Source organism: Hydra viridissima, unplaced genomic scaffold (assembly GCF_058129835.1).
Source record: "Hydra viridissima isolate aposymbiotic clone 2 unplaced genomic scaffold, HvirCarnegie_v1 scaffold_1, whole genome shotgun sequence".
NCBI lineage: Eukaryota > Metazoa > Cnidaria > Hydrozoa > Anthoathecata > Hydridae > Hydra > Hydra viridissima.
Window position 1 is genome coordinate 36246229 of NW_028324300.1, and position 19796 is coordinate 36266024.

The following is a 19796-nucleotide window of genomic DNA, read 5'->3' on the forward strand; positions in this document are numbered from 1 at the left end:
ATCGTATACCGATAAGAGCCAAGAAATATTTTATCGGATATTCTATGTCAGTTTTCTGCATAATTTAAAATTCAAAAGATGAAAAAGTGCTATTTATTTCAATTAAGTCTTGAAATGAAAGTCTACAAATGAAGAGGAAATTTAAAGTACAAAACTCATTGTCATGTTCTTTCCAGTGTGTAAGATAGCTACTAAGTTTGTAGATGCTGATGAGCATGAAATGCATAACTGGCAGGTTGTCTTAGAAAAAGTTTTCACTGAGGGTTTTGACTGACCTGAAAACAGAAAGAAGACAGGCAATCAGGTCAAAGTTTCCATAGTTTTAATTGTTATTAGTTAATTTTATTTATTTATTTTTTTACACTTTTATGAGCTGTGAAAGACGAGCTATAAAATCAAATTTGTAATTTCATTGGAGTGCTAAATAAACTTTTTTTGAAATAAATCATTTACTTCTGAAATGATTTTTTAATTTTCTTGTTTCGTGGCATACTGAAGTTTTGAAGGCATTCTTAAATTTTTTTTTTTTTTTTTAACACTTTATTGTAAAAAAATGTTTTGCTTTTTGTGAAAAAAAAACTTGATGGAAATGTGCAGTGGTTTTTCATCACTCTTTTAACTTTAGTTAAAATTTTAAAAAGAAGTTCCGCAGAGTTTTCCTTGAATGTCTATACTATACGTTGTTTTAGAGTAGTTCGTATACTAACAAATTCGTAAAAATTAGCTGCAAACACGTGCCACTGTGACTGATACTTTTTTTCTTTTTTAATAGCATTTCTATGCTAAAAAGAGAGCTTTATAATGTTTCGAGACAAAGACGATGCGAAAATGATGGTCATTGACATTGAAGAGATTCATTTATGGAAAACTTTAACTTGTCGAAGATGTAAACGATGAGCTAATTGCAAAAAATTTATATTGCTATATAAACTTTTATTTGTAAACTTACTACAAAGTGAGCAAAATGTAAGTGGACCAAGAAAAAGTTCGAAGAACTTAACAACCAATGGTTGGATAATTTTTTATTATATCAGAAGTTAGATGGCGATAAATAAATGAAATAACATGCAGGAACAAAGGGGCCATATCCGACTATAAAAAGCCGACCTTTTAAGACATTTTGGGGAAAATGTTCAACAGGAAGACATTCCAAAATGCTTTTCTTGTTGATGCTAACAACAATAAAAAATTTTTTTTGAAGCAATTCAAGTTAGATGATACAAAACAGAAAAACAAAATGCTGCAAAAATGTTGGGCGAGTCTACTTTTTCAAGAGCTTATCCAATAAAAAAGCTTTTTTTTTTTTTAAAAGAAGATGAAATTTTTTCAAATTAAATAAAACTCTTTTAAATTAAATCTTAAAAGTTAGTTATGATATATAAATGGGAATGTGATGGTAGCTGTGGTCATTCCACATTATCATCAAAAATTCAAAGGAGTTGAACCTAACACATCAGATGAAAACCTTTTCACGGTTTTGCAATTTTCAATATAATTCATTACTTGCTTGTGGCGCTAAGCAATTAATGAATTATATAATGTTGGAAAGCTAAAAACACATGAAACTCTGTAAGAATACAGATTGTTTTCTTTTTATATTCAGATACAATGTTTTGACTTTATTCTGCACGCATCATACAGGCTTTCAATAAGTGAAAAAAAAAAGTGAAATGTTTGCTTTTCCACTGAAAAAACTATGACGCAACGTACAAAATAAATTATAATAATGTTAAGTCACAAATGAGCTTTCTTGTCAATATTCAGAATCCAGAAAGCGGAACAACAAACGATGGAAATGCTGCATGGCAATTTTTCCATGACTTAACTTTAGCTTCATCGATAACTGAAATTAATTAAGATTCAATTAAAAGATTCAAAATTATTTTGCGAACACAGAGCTGTGGTTATGCAATCAATGCAGAAATCTCTTTAAGCAACGACGTTATAGTATTGTGTAAAAGATAGTAGCGCCTGAGGAATTCTTCGAAAAATGTACGTTTAAACAAATATAATATTAAGTTACTATAGAAAAAAACTATATGATTGTTTATTTTTATTCATTTTAGTTTATTACATTGTTTATAAAATAATATTTTTATTGATAATTAAAGTTTAATAGTCGATGATCTCAAGTGGTCTCACTTTTCACATATTTTTTGTTTATTTGTTTGGAACCTGTTTCAACTCTTAAAAATGAATACATTAATCATTGTATCATTTATTAAATTTCTTTAAATTTTTTATTGGTAAATATTTTAGTTTGAAGGAAATTTTTTTAGTTTCTATTAAATTCTCTTTGTGACTTAAACATTTTTTCGTCAAAAAAAATTTTCTTTTGAAAAAGTTTTCTATTTTGATGAAAATACTTTTAAATATTGGTTAAATGTCAAAAATATTAATTCATGATAAAAATCGCGTGATTTTGTTACATGAGAAGGGTAATAATCAAGTGAAAAAAGCCGAACGTGTAAATTGTTCCTGATCCTTGGTTCAAAAAATATTTAAAAAATACATCGAAACTGGTGACGTAGTGGATAAAAAGAAGTCTGGTCGTAACAAAAAGTTAACCCCACTTGCCAAGCAGTTTTTAAAAGTATCAGCATTACGAAGTCGTAAGAAAGTAAGCGCAGAACTTGTTCGAGCTATCTGAACTATAGTACATCCATGTACTGCTCGACAATCTTTATTAAGAACTGGCTTAAGAGGCTGTGTGGCTATCAAAAAAACTTTTATTAGGTAAATGCAATAAAGAAAAATGATCAAAGGTGGTCATACTAAATATTAGTAAAATCATTATCTACAGTTAGAAATTTTAACAATTTTATTCAAATTTGTATTATTTCTGATACAGCTAAATAAAAAATTATATATTTGCACTTAAATTTTAGTTTTAATGTTATTTTTTTACTATCTTTCCTAAACTTATTAAAAACCTTAGCATACGAATTATAATAAAATATATATTTAAGTAAATATGAAATTAATTATTTTCGTTATTATTTCAAATGCGTAAAATGAAAGCTTTGATTTATATATTTTTAGCCATATTTTTTTGTTTACATAATAAATTTTTGAGATTTCATATTTACATGCATTTCCATATTTTGTACATATAGGAGATACCATCCTTAAACCGCCCGTTTTGGTGGCAAGTTAGCCTTGGTCAATTCATGTACCTGTGCAAAATTTCAGATCTCTAAATCCTTTCAAATTAAAGTTAAGACTTTTTTTGTGTTAAATTGAGCATTTTTCCCATTGTGCAACGCTCTTTTATCTGTTGGCTCTTATTCTAAATCACGATTAGTCCAGCCTCGGTGTCATGTTTGCACTTATAGCAATTTGCAATTGCGCATTTTGTATATACGACGTTTGAACATACGCTAGTTAACAATTAATTAATTTACTGTTTGTGAGAGACGAGGAAATCTTTGAACAATATGAAGTATGGATTTAAAAAAAATGCAGCAAAGTTAATTTTATGCATATTTTAATTGATAGTTGGCATCTGATAAAGATTTTACTTTTGTGGAGACGAGTCCTTCAAATTTAGTCACATTTACTAATTGAAGGCTCATTAAGTTTTCAATTAGTAAACGTGACGAAATAAAGCATCGTTGTCATGTGAGACAATTTTTTGAACCACTTTAAAGCGTATAGCGATGAAGAAACAATAAATCGTATTAAGTTGAAGCGTAAAAGAAATTATGAAGTGCGTAATTTGTTCCTTTTGAGCACTTTTTGGTTTAAATAATTCAATAAAACTAAGTTGAATGTTAAAAAAATTTCGGTAGTAAAAATAGTTTTATCAAGCAACAAAAAGCAACTAGACGAAGCACTCCATTTTCAACCGAAGCTTTTTCTAAATGTTCTCTCAAGTAGAACAAAAATAAAAAAAGGATCTTTAGAGTGAGTGTTCATGATATTCAAAGGTATTTTTTGTTTAGAAAGTTATGTAAATGAGCGGGGATTATGGTTTAGTTTTTTGCATCGAGATGTTAGTTATATTTAGCATTCGTTATATCAAGATGTTCGTTATATCAAGATTATTGCAAATAAAGCTAAAGATGTATGAAAATACACGTTTATACCTCAAAAATGATAATGTCTATCAATAAAATTGTATGTAACTAGAATTCAATGTAGCAAATATATAAAGCATTATAATTAACAATCCAATATTATTCATAAGCATCATATATAAATATAATTTATAAGTATCAAATATAAATACAATTCATAAGTATCATATGTAAATATCTTTCATAAGTATCATAATATGATACTTATGAATGGTATTTATATATTGTAAAAATACCATTCATAAATATCATATGGAAATATCATTTAACCGGTAGGTTAATTTTCACATTCTATACTTACTTATCTTTTTTTCCTTCTTGTTTGAATTTATTGTTAAATCTTCATTTATATTAAATAATTTGGAAGACCCTAGAGTTAAACTTTAGTCTTGAAGTAAAAACGTCTAATGGTTGCTATTTAAGTACTCTTTTGAGCCGTTTACTTGTTAGTTACCCGATCAAAGGAATCTTGACAAAAATAATAAGAGTGATATAAAAAAAGATTCTCCACGGAAATATTCGAAAAGAAAAAAACTATGGTAAAAAATCATTTTTTTACATCTTAATAAAATTTTTTCAATATTTTGGGAAATTGAGCTGTTTGACAGGGATGGGGCCACGAAGTCATAAGTGAGAGGAAGAAATTATAACCTATTATTGTGAAACGGAGGTGGTATTTTTTTTAAAACCCTAAAAAATTTTTTGAGTAAAAACTAAGGATTTATGTGAATCAAGGAATTCAATTGAGAATTAAATAATTTAGATTATGCTTTATATGATAGAATTTTTTTTAGATAGCAACAATTTATAGGGAAAGCGTGATGTTCCAGTTTTCAGTAATTATTACGATTAAGTCTGAGAGTGGTTTTTCCGTTAATAACGGTGTTTTTCATACTAATAAATAATAAAAGGGTCTGCGTATCGTTTCATTTCCATATCGTTATGATATCGATATGATATCGGAAAAAAAAATCATCGGAATGACGAGAGTTCCGATATATACCGAAATTTAAACTGACTATAATACCGGTTAAAATTTTTATAACGATTTTACATCGTAATCATTCCGATGAATACGACGTTATAAAGTTTTCCACTTTTTTATTCCCGATATTTTATCGGAATGAAAACGATGTGGAAATGAAACGATAAGCAGACTCTTAATAAATAACGAATAAACTAAAAAGCTCTATATCAGTCTATTAAGATAAATTAAGTTTTCTGAAATTCATTAAAAAAGAACTCCTAATGTTGGTTGAAACAAAATAATATATTAAGATATATCAAATGTTTATCTAGATTCTTATTGCCATGTATGTATAAATATAAATATTATTTTATATTTAATTTATTTCAAATAACTGATATAAGCTTACATTTTATTTGTTTTCATTCATTTTTAACAGAACAAAAAAAAAAACAAAAAAAAAAAAAACGCTGGTGCTTAATTGATGTTTGTTGGAGACGAGGTAAAAAGAATGTAAAGATTTAAACGACTACTTACGGTTTATTGGTTACCGGTATTTATACTTTTTTTGCTCTCCTTCATAGAACATCGTTACCGATTTAATTCAATTATTTCCTGAATTTATTTGTTTACAATATAAAAACCACGTGAAATAGCAAATCAGAACGACCACAAACTAAATCAAATTCCATTTTTTCAATTTATTATATTTGAAAATTTAAACAATAATCTCTCTACTTCTTTTGTTTTTTAATATAAAGTTATTGCGTACTTGAACGAAGAATAAGTATGTGTGTGTGTGTTTATATTTAAACTATATATCTATATTTCAGTATAAATAGGAGTGAGAAAATGACAAATAAAACTGGAAATCTCTCTGTAGCAGATATCAGTATGATTGCTGTTTATTTTTTTGGAGTCATTGTTGTGGGAATATGGGTAAACTTATTTAAACTTTATATATTTTTATCTAATTATTTATGAATTTTAAGTATAAAATACTTCAGAGTAATTTCTAACATTAAAATTATATACTTTAGTCGATGTTTCAGTCAAAAAGAGGAACAATTGATGGTTATTTTCTTGCTGGACGATTTATGACTTTTCTGCCAGTAAGAAACTGCTATATATTTAATTTCTTTTTTCAATTTGTTATTTTTGTTTCTTTCCCAATGTTAAGTTTCTTACTTAAAATGCTATCGCATAAAAATTCATAGTCACTCTAAAAATTCCACTTTTTTTTGCAAATGTTGTAATAAAGACCTTTTTTTCTTTTTATAGAAATTTGATAAAATTGGTAATGCAGTTCCTATAAATTTATTCTCATGGTTTATTTTAAATATTGAACAGGGTAGAATGTGTGTTACAGCTATGAAAAGAATCCCTATATATTGCGTTTGGTGCAAATCTAAACTACTGGAGTTTCTTTATAGGTTGGTATGTCTTTATTTGCTAGTAACATTGGAAGTGAACATCTTATTGGACTTGCTGGCTCTGGTGCTGCGGCTGGTATCAGTGTTGGTGCATTTGAATTGAATGTATGGTTTTGGAAAACATTCTCATGAATAAAAATGTTTTTTGATTTTCTTATATGTGATTTTATTTACTAATTATTTTTAATAATTATACTCTGGTTTACTTTTATTTTAATGAATTTTTTTTTTTATTTTAAAATTTTTGTTTTTTTTAGGCTCTTGTGTTTTTGCAGCTCTTGGCTTTTATATTTTTACCTGTATACATTGCAAGTGGGGTATGCCTACATAATGTTTTAAGTATAGATAATATTAATAGCATATAATTATTGTTAAAATGAAATATTAATTTATACAGGGTGTTTGGTAAGTAATGCACAATTTCATTTGTCTGTTACTAATTAGCCCATAAGAATATTTCTAAAATATTCTTTTTTTAAAATATATTTTTTTTAAATATATAAGAAAGGAGTACTATATTGTAGATTGTTATTTTTGAGAATGCAGTCTTGAACAATATTTCTATGGAAGAGAGAATTTTCATCATTAAATACTATTATGGAAGTTAGTGTGAAAGTGCAACAGCAGCACTACAAAAGATCAAGCAAGCATGTGGTTTAATAAAATACCCATTCACCACACATAGCATCAAAAGATTAGTTGATAAGTTTGAAAAAGCAAGCAGTGTACTTGACCAGCAGAAATCAGGTGACCGATCTTTAGAAAAAGAACTAATAGGAGTTGTGATGGAATTACTGAATTGTTTGCTTTTGGTTGCTGCTCCACTCAACCAATTGCAGATGATACTAAAATCCCTAAAGTATCCATTCATCATATCCTTCTCATGCTACAGAGTTGACAGCAACAGACTTACCACTTTGATTCCGTTTTGCTAATTTGCTGCTTCAAAACAAGGACCTTTTGGACTCTGTATTGTGGGCTGATCAATGCCACTTTTATATCAATTTCAAAATAAAAAGAACTGCATTACATGGTCTAAAAAGAATTAGTTAATTTTATTGAGCAAGCAATAGCAAACATTTCACAAGAACAAAACACAGTCATCAACAATTTGGTGGCTTGGAAACTATTGTACAAGAAAATGGAGGCTATTTCAAACATCTACAAAAAATATTCTTAATTTAGTTCTGTTTTTGAAGTAAAATTTACTGTAGTTTAATTATTTTTTGTTTTTGCTAGCTTATGTTAAAGTTGTGCATTACTTTTTGAACATCCTGTAGATTAGTTTTTTGTTGTTGATATTATAGGGTCTGACTCATAATTTAAAACATAAATCTCATGCTCTATACACAAAGGTCATATATTTTTAGGAAACACTATACTTTTAGTATTCATGGTTTAATTAGGAAAAAGTGAAACAAATTAAAAAAAACTTTTTTGAATAGGTATGTACTCTACCGGAATATATCCATAAAAGGTTTGGTGGTAATCGTATTCGTGTATTTCTATCTATTTTGTCTCTTCTTCTCTACATATTTACCAAAATATCAGTAAGTATTCTTACTTTTAAAATTTTCTCACTGCTTATTTAAAATATATTGTACTTACTATTTTTAAAAAGTATTTAAACATTGTAGTACTTGTGTCAACAAATCTTAGGTGAACATGTATTCTGGTGCCTTGTTCATTCAACAATCTGTAGGATGGAATTTGTATGTTTCTATATTTGGACTATTGGTTTTGACAGGACTTTGCACAGTGACTGGTAAAAATTTTTACTTTTACAAAAGTTATATTACTGCAATCGCAGCTCCTATTTATTATTAAGATTATAGAAATTTAAAATCAACTAATATTATATAAAGTTATATATATATATATATTGTAAGAAAATAAATAACCTTTAGCATTTAGGTAAATATTTAGCTTTACTGGATTTAAAATTTGTATAAATATCCATTAAAATGAAAAATAAAATAGCATAATTAGTTTTGTTATGTGTCTTCATATTTTTATAAATATTAGTTTCGCATTTGCAGCACTAATTCAATAACTTTACTGTTTCTGTTAAAGTATTTTAGAATTTCCATTCCATGCGGTTGCAATTGTTTATTCAACATATTTCTAAGCATTTCTATAACTAGTCTTCACATATGAGTTATTTTTCCAAGAAAACTTTAAAAACTCTTAAAGTTGTTTAGAATATCATTAGATTAGTAGAAGACACATCCTTCAGAATTATTTTAAAAAACTCTGCCAATGTAATTATTAGAGATTGTGAAAAAAGGAGAACAACAGTTATATATAAATTTGACCATGCCTGATAACATAATCTTGAATGAATTCATATTTATTGTATTATACATAAAAAAAAGAAAAAAAAAAGATAATCTTTACGATCTTTTAGATCTTTATAAAATACTTAAAGTCAATTAAATTAATATCATTTCACATTAACTGTTTTCAAAGTTTGCATTGAAAACATACAAGTATAAAAAATTTACCTTAACACTGTATTGAAAATGTCACTAGCTAAGCAGACTGAAATTATTTCACCCTGAAAATATTGTGTGCTTCTTTACTACACTTAGCTGCTAAATTAATGCATCACTTATACATTTTGATTTATTTGTCATTAATTGTTATTTGTTTATTTGTTAATTGTTATTTTGTCGTTATTTGTTATTAACTGTTAGCCAAAACAAAAAATATGGTTCTTAAACAAATAAAAACTAAAACCAAAAATATGTTTCGTTTAACAAAATAAAGTAAAATAATAATTATTGTTATGCACACTAATACAGCTTAAATTTAGACATTTTTGACTTATCAATAACTAGTGTTACCACCTCTTGATATTATTACCGCTTGAAAGAGTTGTGGCATACTTTCAGTTAAAGATCTAATCATTTCTTGAGGGATATCTTCCCACACGCTGATAAGACTTTGTCACAGCCTGTCTAGACTGTTAGGTCATGGATGTTGGCTTCTAACATGGTGTCCCATTATGTCCCAAAGATGCTCTATAAAGTTCATATCTGGACTGCAAGATGGCCACTCCAAAACTTGAAAATTAACATTATTTAAGTATTCAGTAATTATATGTGCTGTATGCGGTCTAGGATTATCCTGCATAAGATGGAATCCATCTTAAATGTACAGTGCAAAAGGTATCACAAAAGTTTCTAAAATGTCTGCTATGCATCGTTGAAAAGTCAGATGTCAACCATCAACAATAAAAAGCTCTGTGTGAGCTGTTAAAGATATTCTACCCCATACCATCAATGAGCTGCATCCATATAAAGTGGTTTCTTGAATGTTGCAAGCAAAATATCTTTCATTTGGTCTTCTGTAGACTCTTGGGCAGCAATTTGAACTTACAAGGGAAAACTTTGACTCATCTGTAAATAAGACCTGTCCCCAATCATGTATTTCCCAATTCATATGCCTTCTTGCAAAAGCCAGTCTGTTTCTTCTGACAATCTGGGACCAGTAGCTACTGCCCGAGGTCTTAAATTTAAAGCACAAAGTCTTCTTCTTACGGTATCTTGACTAACAGCAGTTCCTTGAGCCTCAGCTTGTACTTGGAGACCTCGTACAGTAGTGGACCATTCTCTCAGTATTCGAAGCATTAAAAATTGGTCCTTCATGGCATTGGTAGCTCATTGCCTGTCTTGACTAAGTTGTCTAATTTGATCATTGGTCTCTACAAACATTTGCAGAACCCTACCGACTGTTAATCTTTCATTTGACAAAGTAACAAATGTAACACACTCATCACGAGTTAAATTTCGTATAGAACACTGCATTGTGAACAGATATGTTGCTCAAATGACAGTTATCTTTTCAATGTTAAAACAGTTTAAAAGCAACACATACATTTATTTTAGAAGTGAGGTTTAATTACTGCAAAACATGCTACTTATGAAAAGTTGCTATAATTTCAAAATTAAATAAGAGAAATGGAATAAAACCTACAAAAGGCATAGCAATAAACATTATTATCATCTTTGTAATTGATAATTCTGGGAAATACATAATATTTTTCAAAATAAGTTGGAATTTATAAGCGTTGCATAATATTTGCAGTTAAGTGTATTTAAACATGTATTCAAATACTTAGGCTAAATACTTTATTTTTAAAATAGCACCTATTTTAAATCTTATCATTAGCATTTGCATCTGTGCTTAAATTCAAATGCAGGTATCACACAGATATACTTTTATGTCGGAATTTTCATCTTCACTTATTTGTGTTAAATTTTTAATCCAACCTTGTCAAAATAATGGTGCAAAACCTTATTATAATTGTTTTTTAAATGATTTCCATTTATTTTTTAAATATTTTAACAAATATGAAAACTACTAATTAGATTTTAAGCTTTTTGATCTGTTTTTTGATAAACAGGATATAGATATCTAATCTACAATATTGGCCTTTTAGCAATATTAAGAAATTGATGTAGAAAAAATTTTGGGAAAATTAAGTTAACCAAGATAGCTTTAAATGCCTGCCAAAACCTGTGTAAGTTTCCATAAAATATCAGATGTCTATTGCATCAATAAAGTGTCTATTTCATCAATAAGACTTTTTGTTTTGATGTTAGAAGTTCTAGTGTTTTTTTTTTGTTTTGTTTTGTTTTTTTTGTCAATAAACTATTCTGCTATGTGCATTTTTAAATTACTTTGTTTTTAGGTGGTTTAGCTGCTGTGATTTACTTAGACACATTCATGGCATTTATTATGATAGGGGGTGTATCAATAATGACTTACATAGGTATGTTTATGAAATAAATTTTCTTTTAATAGCTGGAATTTCATTTTTTACTTATTTTTCTTCTTCATCGAATTCTTTGTTTCTGTTATTAAATGTTTTGAGTTGATTTGAATTTAATTTGAATGAGCCAATTTTATTTTAACAAACTTCTAATTAAAATTTTTTAGATAAGTAGTTGATGAAAGGAATTTTAAAGCATTTTTTTTTGTAGGTTTTCATGAAATCGGTGGTTATGGTGAGTTGCGCACAAAGTATATCAATGCTGTCCCAGATGAAGTCCTTGCAGGTAACACAACTTGTGGAATACCTAGGCCAGATTCATTTATCTTGTTGCGTGATCCTATTGACTCAGATCTACCGTGGCCTGGATTTTTACTCGGACAATCTACAGCATCAATATGGTATTGGTGTGCTGATCAAGTAAGGTATTTAGTCTTCTGGTCAATTTGTTTGTGGTTGCCAGACTTTGTGGTTATTATGCTCATCTTGAGATCAAAAAGTTTCAACTCCATTGTTTATGATTTTCTATTCTATATTAAAGTTACATTGCCTAATTATAGATTGTAACTTTATTATTATTACTGTAGTAATCAATGTTGCTGTTATTAGTACAGGGAAAGTTGTAGCTGCTGTAATCATTCCCATAGCGTTTCTATTCCTGGCATTTGTTAATGATAATTTAAGTAGTAGTATTAATAGTGACTTATTTGCAGGAATTCTAGAAGGTACAAAAGATTGAACTATTTATGAAAAGTTATTTGGAATCTGATATGCATGCTTGCATCAGTATATGTTTATCAGTATATGAGTTTCATGTACATTTCTATTAAAATTTTAACAACTTTAAATTAGCACTTTACTTTTTAAAGACGCATAAATCACAAAATTTGAATTTTAAAAATTTGCACATTGCTTTTTCACTTTTTTTCTTTATATTTTTCTTTGGGATATTTTAAAAAATTGCTTATAGAATTTTACCAAATTTTACAAAAAAAATAGAAACAAAGATAAAATAACAAAACAATATTATTTCTTAAACAAAAAAAAAAAAGTAGTTTAACAATTTTTAACTGAAAAATAAATAAGTTATTTTCTAGCTATTATTTTATCATACTTCAATAATAAAGGTTATTGTTCAAAGAGCGTTAGCAGCAAAGAGTCTCTCTCATGCACAAGGTGGAGCAGTAATTGCAGGATACATCAAAATAATTCCAATGTTTACTATGGTTATGCCTGGAATGATAAGTCGTATACTATTTCCAAGTAAAATATTTTTTTTGTTGTTGAAAAAGTTTGATTATAATTGCAGTTGATAAGTTTATAAAGAAAGGTTTTTGAAAATAAGTTTGAAAATAACCCTACAAATAACAAACATTAGACTACATAACATTAAATTTCATTAATTACATTGAAAAGTTACATTTAAATACATAGATACAAATAATAATCCATATTGAATTCGTTGAGAAATATTCCCAATGAGAAAATAGTAGGAGTGTTATGAAATTACCCACAAGGTTACAGTGTTACATCTGCAGAAACAAGAAAACTTCAGTATTCATTTTATTAAAAATTCAATTGGTTAATACAAGTCAGTTTCAAACTGTTAAAGTAAACAAAAAACAGTATACAAAACATCTTTTTTTTCTACCCTTATTTTGATATTTTCATAGAAATGTTAACAAACACTTTAGGATCCCTCTTTGATGCAGCACTTAGTCCATTTTTATTAATTTTTTTTTTTTTCATATATGTTTTTTTGTGACTTTGCCATTAGCATTATGTCTGCTTCTTAACAACTACAGAGATATAAACTTTGAAAAAAAAAATTTAATTGTTCCCCTGTAAAAAAGTTATAATATGACTTAGTGATTATATATATGTATATACACTTTCCTTTTTAGATGATGTAGCCTGTGTAAGTCCTGAAAAATGTTTTGCAATATGTGGAAGCAATTCTGGTTGTAGCAACATTGCATTGCCTAAGCTTGTACTTGGGATAATGCCATCAGGTTAGGCATCAATAATAAATTTAAATTATTTTTTTTAAATTGTCCAATTGTTGCATAATTTTTCTCTGCTTCAATTTACTATTGTATTTATTTGCAAGACTATCCCTTTTTAAAGTGTTTGTTTTGGTTTTAAGGTATTGTTACTGATCATAAAATTTTTTTTCTTATTTAGGTCTGCGTGGCACGATGTTAGCAGTGATGATGGCTGCGTTGATGAGTGATCTCACATCAATTTTTAACAGTGCCACAACGCTTTTTACTATGGATATTTACAGAAGCATTAGAAAACGTGCTTCAACTAGGGAGCTTATGATTGTAGGAAGGTAGGCAAATTGTAGCTTAAAAGTTTAGCACACATTAGAATTAATTTCCTTTCCAAAGTTTCAGGTTATTTTATATTTATGTTATTTTTATTTATTGTTATGTATGCTATTTTTTCCCTTTTTTTAATTAGTTAAGTAAAACAAATAGAATAGGGTTTAAACAAAATAAATACAGCATATTTTTAGAATAAAACCACTAATAACAGCTGTTTATAAAACCACTCATAAGTTTAGCTTTGTTTTTGCTGGTATTGTCTTTTAGTTTCTTGTATTTTTCTTAATCTTCCTTTTTTTTCTTGATGTGTGAAAAACAAATTAGCAAAAATGAAATTCTTAATTACTTAATTTCCTTAATTATAATTTTGACTCTTAAGCAACAATAAAATTACTATCCCCTGAGATTAAAGTTGTTTTACAAGCTGTGTTTATGTTGTTATCTTTATCTACATAAACTGTGTCTTTATGATCCCCCTATAAATGTTAGATAATCTTCTGATTATGATATGCTTATGTTCTAAATGTATAGGTAATTTAACTTTATTTGGATTTACAGGGTGTTTGTTGTGGTATTGTGTATCATAGGTGTTTTATGGGTGCCTATCTTAAAGGATTTGCAAGGCGGTCAGTTGTTTATTTACATACAAGCTGTATCATCATATTTTTCACCTCCTATAGCAGCAGTGTATATTATTGCTATTTTCTGGAAGCGAAGTAATGAAGTGGTGAGTAGTTCTTTTGAAAACTTTCTTGTATATTTTGAAGAATGTTATTACTCAGAAAACAATGCTTTTTGTTATTTGTTGATCATTTATGGTTATGTTTTTAAGGGCACCTTCTGGGCTTTGATATGTGGATTCATAATTGGAATTGTAAGAATGACATTGGATTTTGTCTACCCTGCACCTGGTTGTAACAAACTTGACAATCGTCCTCTAGTCATCAAATATGTTCACTATTTTTATTTTGCATTCATTTTATTTATAATCACTGCAATTGTTTGTATTGTGCTGAGTTTACTGACAGATCCACCTACTCCTGAACAAGTGAGTAATGCATATTTAATATTTTTGAACAAGTGAGTAATGCATATTTAATATTTTTGTGTGGATTAAGGTGCAGATGAAATTAATGGTATCAAAAGTACTTGAATAGAATTTTATATTTAAGTTTAATGGTGGTACATCCTTATTGCATAACTTGCATATGTTCATTCAAAAATTCCATTTTAAAAGCCATGCTATTTTAGGATTTGTTTTGAAAAGTATTTTCAATTTTTTTTTTATGCAAACTGGCAAAAATAGTTTATTTGTATTTAAAAAATATTCTCAATGACATTTCTTTTTATTTTTTGTAATTTTTACTTCTTCAGGTATAAAAAAAATTTCATGCATAGCACTTTTTGTGTTGGTTTAGATTTCTCACAAGTTATTATTAAATATATAAACTGCACCGTAAGCTAGTCCAAAGACTAGTTTTCTAGCTAGTTCTGATATTGATTAACTATTCTTCATCTTTTTACTTTAATAAAGTGAGCTGTTTTGAATGATTTTCTGAAATCATAACGAATTCAAAACTAGTTTTGGATTGATAAGTTCATACTTTTACCTACACTAACTGGAGAAAATGCTCCAAGATTATTTTAAAGGCAAATAATCAACAAAATAAAAAGAACCACAAGAAGATAAGGTTACACTGAACTATGTGAGTTGTAATACAAAGAACTTAAAAATAAAGAAAAAGTCAAGAGTCAATCCTGATGCGTTGTCTATGAACCAGATAACCAGGTTCATTTAATTTAATTCAACCTTTATTTGACATTTGTTGCTAAAAATTTAGGCCAATTCTAAGCAACAAATCACATCACATCTTGTCTTGAACAAGTAATTAGTAGAAACAGTACTGAGGCTGCATAAAAAAATAACCACTTTTAATTAATAAAATCTAGTTGCAGTTAGCAGTTCAGGTAATATTCTGTTGCACAGGCTTATTAGCTGAACTGCTAATCGAGTGTTAATTTGACTGCTACAAAAACAGTAATTCATCTATTCTGGCCTGGAGTGAGATGCTTGTCCAGCAAGGTTTTTTTTGATTCTGAAGTTTCTGCTACTGAGAACACTAAGTTGATAACAGCTTTGTCAAAATATGGTCAAGAAGACCTGGACCTTTTTGGATCATTTGATGAAAGTATCCTCTCAGTTAATAGCATCAAGGTTTATTTCGCTAAGTTCCTAAGGTATTCATTGATGCAACTCAAATTAAAACAAAGATTTTTATAACCTTGCCTGTATTATGAATACCATTTTCTGTTGTATTTGAAAAGATTTAAACATTTGTCAAAATTACTGTTTTTTTGTAAATTTTATTGAGGTTGTGGCACCACTAAAAATTATCTCAAATAGAATAAATGTTGAGGGTTTTAAAGTTAAACATTTGGTAAACTTTTTTTTTTTTTTTGTCAAAGTTGCTACTTTTGTGTAAGGTTTACTAAGATTGTGTCACCACTAAACATGTTTTCTCAAGTTTTTGTGTGCGTTTGCTGTGTAAATGATGGTATGCATGAAGAATGCAAGACCAAACTGTTTGCAAACCATCAGTTGAACACGATTTAGTTTAGCACCCTTTAATTGTTAATTACTCAAAAAGTTTGGAAAGTTTTCTTCAAAATCCTATATGAAGAGACTCGATCTATCGAAACAAAAGCAGGAAGTGGAAAAAAGAGTGAACTTAAAAGTAAATATAAAGCAATATCATTCATTCGTTCCATAAAAGCAAATCTTGCGAGAAAAATTATATTCAAGCTTTGATAGGAAAAGTACTTAAATCTGAAGATTGTAAAGCATATCAAAAAGAAAACTCCAAAGCAATCGATCGATGAAAAAATTAAAGTAGTTCTTTGTTCAAAAAACGCTATATAAAGCTATATAAAACTGAGAAAACTTGTTCACAATTAAAGACTATTAAATTTTTCACAATTACCAGGCCAGTAATATTTTAATCACTTAAAAGGTGGATATGTCGCCAACAAGATATGTTTTTCAACCGATATAGTATTGACCGGCACCCCACTATATATGCTTGTTATGTTCCTTTCCTTTTTTAATTTTTGCTTGTTTTAATGAATGCCATAATGTTGAATTTTAGTTGATTCGCACAACAGTTTGGACAAAACACAATTCAACAATTAGAGGTGACGAAATAAAAGAAGAACACGATTTAGATGAAATTGATGAAATTGAAAGAAGAAGGCGGAGCTTTTGCGATGAGCAATTGGAATTTCAGTCATATAATGACATAAATGAGAGTAAAGAAGCAGGTGATTTCATAAAATCTTCTAAATTCGGTCCATGGAAAAACATACTTTGATTAAGTCATCTATTGTTTAAAATCCGGTGTTATTTTTATATTTTCAAGAGAAGGCTTTTATTCTGTGTAATAAAAGTTGAACATGTAAATGGAAGAGTGAGCATAGTTTTCCAGATATATTAGAATCATCTCTGTCTGATGAGCACTTTTTTACTTCTCTCTGATTAGCACCTTTTTTTTCCAAACTTGTTTTTTACTTCCTCAACAGTAGAATTTTTTCAAATGCTCGTTGTTCATTATTGTTACTTTTTTGTTGTTGTTGTTTACCTGATATTTTTAGGTTTACCTGTCGTTAAAAGTAAACGTCGTTCCTTTTGGAAGAGAATGCTATACTTTGCATGCGGGTTATCACAAGATGTGCGAGAGGAAAAAAAATCGATTGCGGAACAGCATCAACATTGGAGAGAAATTATTTCTCTTCAACAAAATCCTCGAGCGAAAGCATTTTTGTGGATCAATTGCTTTATTTTGCTGTGCGTTTGTCTGTTTTTTCAGATCTATTTCAGCGTGCCAGACGGAATGCCAACCTACCCAACTTTTGAAATCCCGAACAAAATATTCCTTTACAACGGCTCAAGACCGATTTAATTTTGAATGATCAAATGTTGTGTATGACGCAAATAGTAATCTTGAAAAATGATGAAAAATATAATCTTAGCATGTTTTTAAAGTTTCCAGTTCAGTCTTAATTATTATTTTTGTTGGAGACTGTGAATCGTAACTTTTTACTTTTTAAATTTAAGTTTAAAAGTAAGAAAAATGAAATTTATATTTTAAAAGTTCGAACTTTATATTTACTTATATCGTTTAGGATAAATATTTCTTATGTAAATAATGTTTTATATTCTTTAATATGTACAATGAACAAAATTTTCTTATGTCAAATTTTATATTTTAAATATGCATAATGACTGACATTTTTGAGTTTTTGGGTCTTCAAACGAATTGGGATTGAAAACTAAACTTGAGGATCCTTTAAAAATCAAAAAATAATTAAATTAAATATAAACACACGTACACGCACACACACACAAATCTCTTGCTTAAAATCTCTTTAATTTAAATTACAGAAAAATAATTATACTGAGTCACATGTGTACCAGTATTTTGAAACTAAAACGAAGAAATCAACAAAAGTAGCAAGCATAATATATGCGAAAATATTTATCTAAAATATCCTTACATTTATTTAAAATATCCTAGCTCTTCATTTTTAGTTACAAGTTAAAAAAAAAATGTCACGCAGAAACTATGAAACTAAAATTAAATCAAAAATGAAATAGCTTTTATTAACTTCTTTTCCTCTTGGAGGAAAAGGATACTTAAAGTCAGATATCTTTTTTCAAAAGTATCATTGTTGTATAAAAAAATCTTGAAAATGGTTTTTTTCCTCTTTTCTGCTCAATGCAGGACGAAGACGATTATAACAAAAAAAAAATTTAATTAGGGTTTTAATGGAAACCTTTAAGTCGCCAAATCTTTAATTACGGCTCTGCAATAGGTTGGAGGTTATTTTTTAAGTTTTAAATTTTGATTGTCCTACCCTCCCATTCTATTCCTTTATATGAAAAAATATTTACTACCAAATATGGGCTCATTTGGACAAAATTTACATGTAGCTTAATTCTCACTAGCTCCCTTCGGGAGCGAGGCATGCTGTAGAAGGCGTTTACTTTTACCGGGTATGTTTAACCCTTTTCTCTTTACGATCCTGCGTGGTCGTTTATGCACTTTGTTGCTTGTTTTCTATTGTTAGCCCTTCTGGCCTGTTTATTCCTTTCCATTTATTGGTAGGTTAAATAAACTTAAATGGTATTTTATTAAATGGTAATGCACAGGGTAATCTGAATGAAATTCTTTTTTAAAACGAGTTAATACATTCTGCAATGTAAGCTAACTTTGAATAATGTGAATTTCTTTTTATTTTAGAATATAGAAAAATGTCAGTAGCAACTAGATCTAAAACACAGGTGTATCTACTTGGAGAATCTGTGGCTGAATTCACAGGAAGTAAGCTTCCATCATTACGTAATGCTCTGGGTTTGTTTTTGTATCACCACATAGACCTGAAAGAAACTGTTCGACAATCATCGTCTTTTACAGTTAATGAGATTGCTAAGTTTTTGCAGAAAGCTCGAATTCCAATGAGAGAACATCGAAATTGCCATATAAAACTGGAATAATCGTTCGAAGAATGGTGTTTGCTAAAAAAAAACAAAGGAAAAAAATCTGCTGCTCAGCAAGCAAGAGAGGATATTTATCTTCTTAAATGTTAATTCAAGAAGACAATTTGTCTTCTTAAATGTTAACCATATTTGCACAGCGAGAGAAAGGAAGGCGAGGGTAAATGGCCGGATTAGATCTAACTTTGACAATCAAAGAAAAAAGGGCAGCCGAAAGAAAAAGGAAACTGGATTTCAGACGTCAACAAATGGAGGATCAGGGTATGCAGCACATACAGACTGCAACTGAAAGTTGCTCATCAGCCGAAGAAGATAGTTCAAATGTGAAAACTGAAGACGAGAGTACCGCTGGAGCAGTTGGAGGCACCGCATTTTGTACTCCAGCAAAAAGAAAGAGGGGCACAAAATCTGTTGTTACACCAGGTCTGGCAGCTGCTCTAGACAGAGCCAAATCTCACCGCAAAGCTTCATTTGTTATTGCTGAAAAAGCTGAAAGTCTGGGTCAAAATATTGACAATCTTGCCATAAATCGAGATTCAATACATTGACAAAGCCAGGAGCATCGAACCCAGAGATCAGCAAGTTTAAAAGCAGAGTTCCGTGTTTTAATTCCTTTGGTTGTACATTGGGATGACACACTCATTCCTCATTTGACTGGC

General features: G+C 28.8%; 1 protein-coding gene across 3 annotated transcripts; it reads left to right on the plus strand.

Annotated features, from left to right (window-relative positions):
* The first annotated feature begins 5483 nt into the window (after positions 1–5483).
* On the plus strand, positions 5484–17869 carry LOC145192133 (sodium/glucose cotransporter 1-like). Of its 3 annotated transcripts, none has more exons than XM_090094381.1 (16): positions 5484–5548; positions 5880–5985; positions 6087–6158; positions 6480–6584; positions 6737–6796; positions 7925–8029; positions 8139–8244; positions 11176–11256; positions 11468–11676; positions 12384–12519; positions 13161–13268; positions 13441–13591; positions 14145–14313; positions 14419–14634; positions 16733–16904; positions 17235–17869. In XM_090094381.1, exons 2-16 carry the CDS (start codon positions 5899–5901, stop codon positions 17540–17542), a joined length of 2085 nt encoding a protein of 694 aa, XP_089950507.1. In that variant the 5' UTR covers positions 5484–5548; positions 5880–5898; the 3' UTR covers positions 17543–17869. The 3 variants fall into 3 exon arrangements, with proteins under 3 accessions (XP_089950507.1, XP_089950504.1, XP_089950501.1); XM_090094378.1 differs by lacking the exon at positions 5484–5548 and adding an exon at positions 5549–5599; XM_090094375.1 differs by lacking the exon at positions 5484–5548 and having other exon boundaries at positions 5815–5985.
* The last annotated feature ends 1927 nt before the right edge of the window (positions 17870–19796 follow it).

What these genes read in the sequence shown, in the direction of transcription:
- LOC145192133 (XM_090094381.1), top strand. Translation starts at nt 5,899, where the DNA reads ATGACAAATAAAACTGGAAATCTCTCTGTAGCAGATATCAGTATGATT. An exon ending in TTGGTGCATTTGAATTGAAT is followed by an intron (nt 6,585 to 6,736) that starts GTATGGTTTTGG and finishes TGTTTTTTTTAG; the next exon opens with GCTCTTGTGTTTTTGCAGCT. An exon ending in ATCAATAATGACTTACATAG is followed by an intron (nt 11,257 to 11,467) that starts GTATGTTTATGA and finishes TTTTTTTTGTAG; the next exon opens with GTTTTCATGAAATCGGTGGT.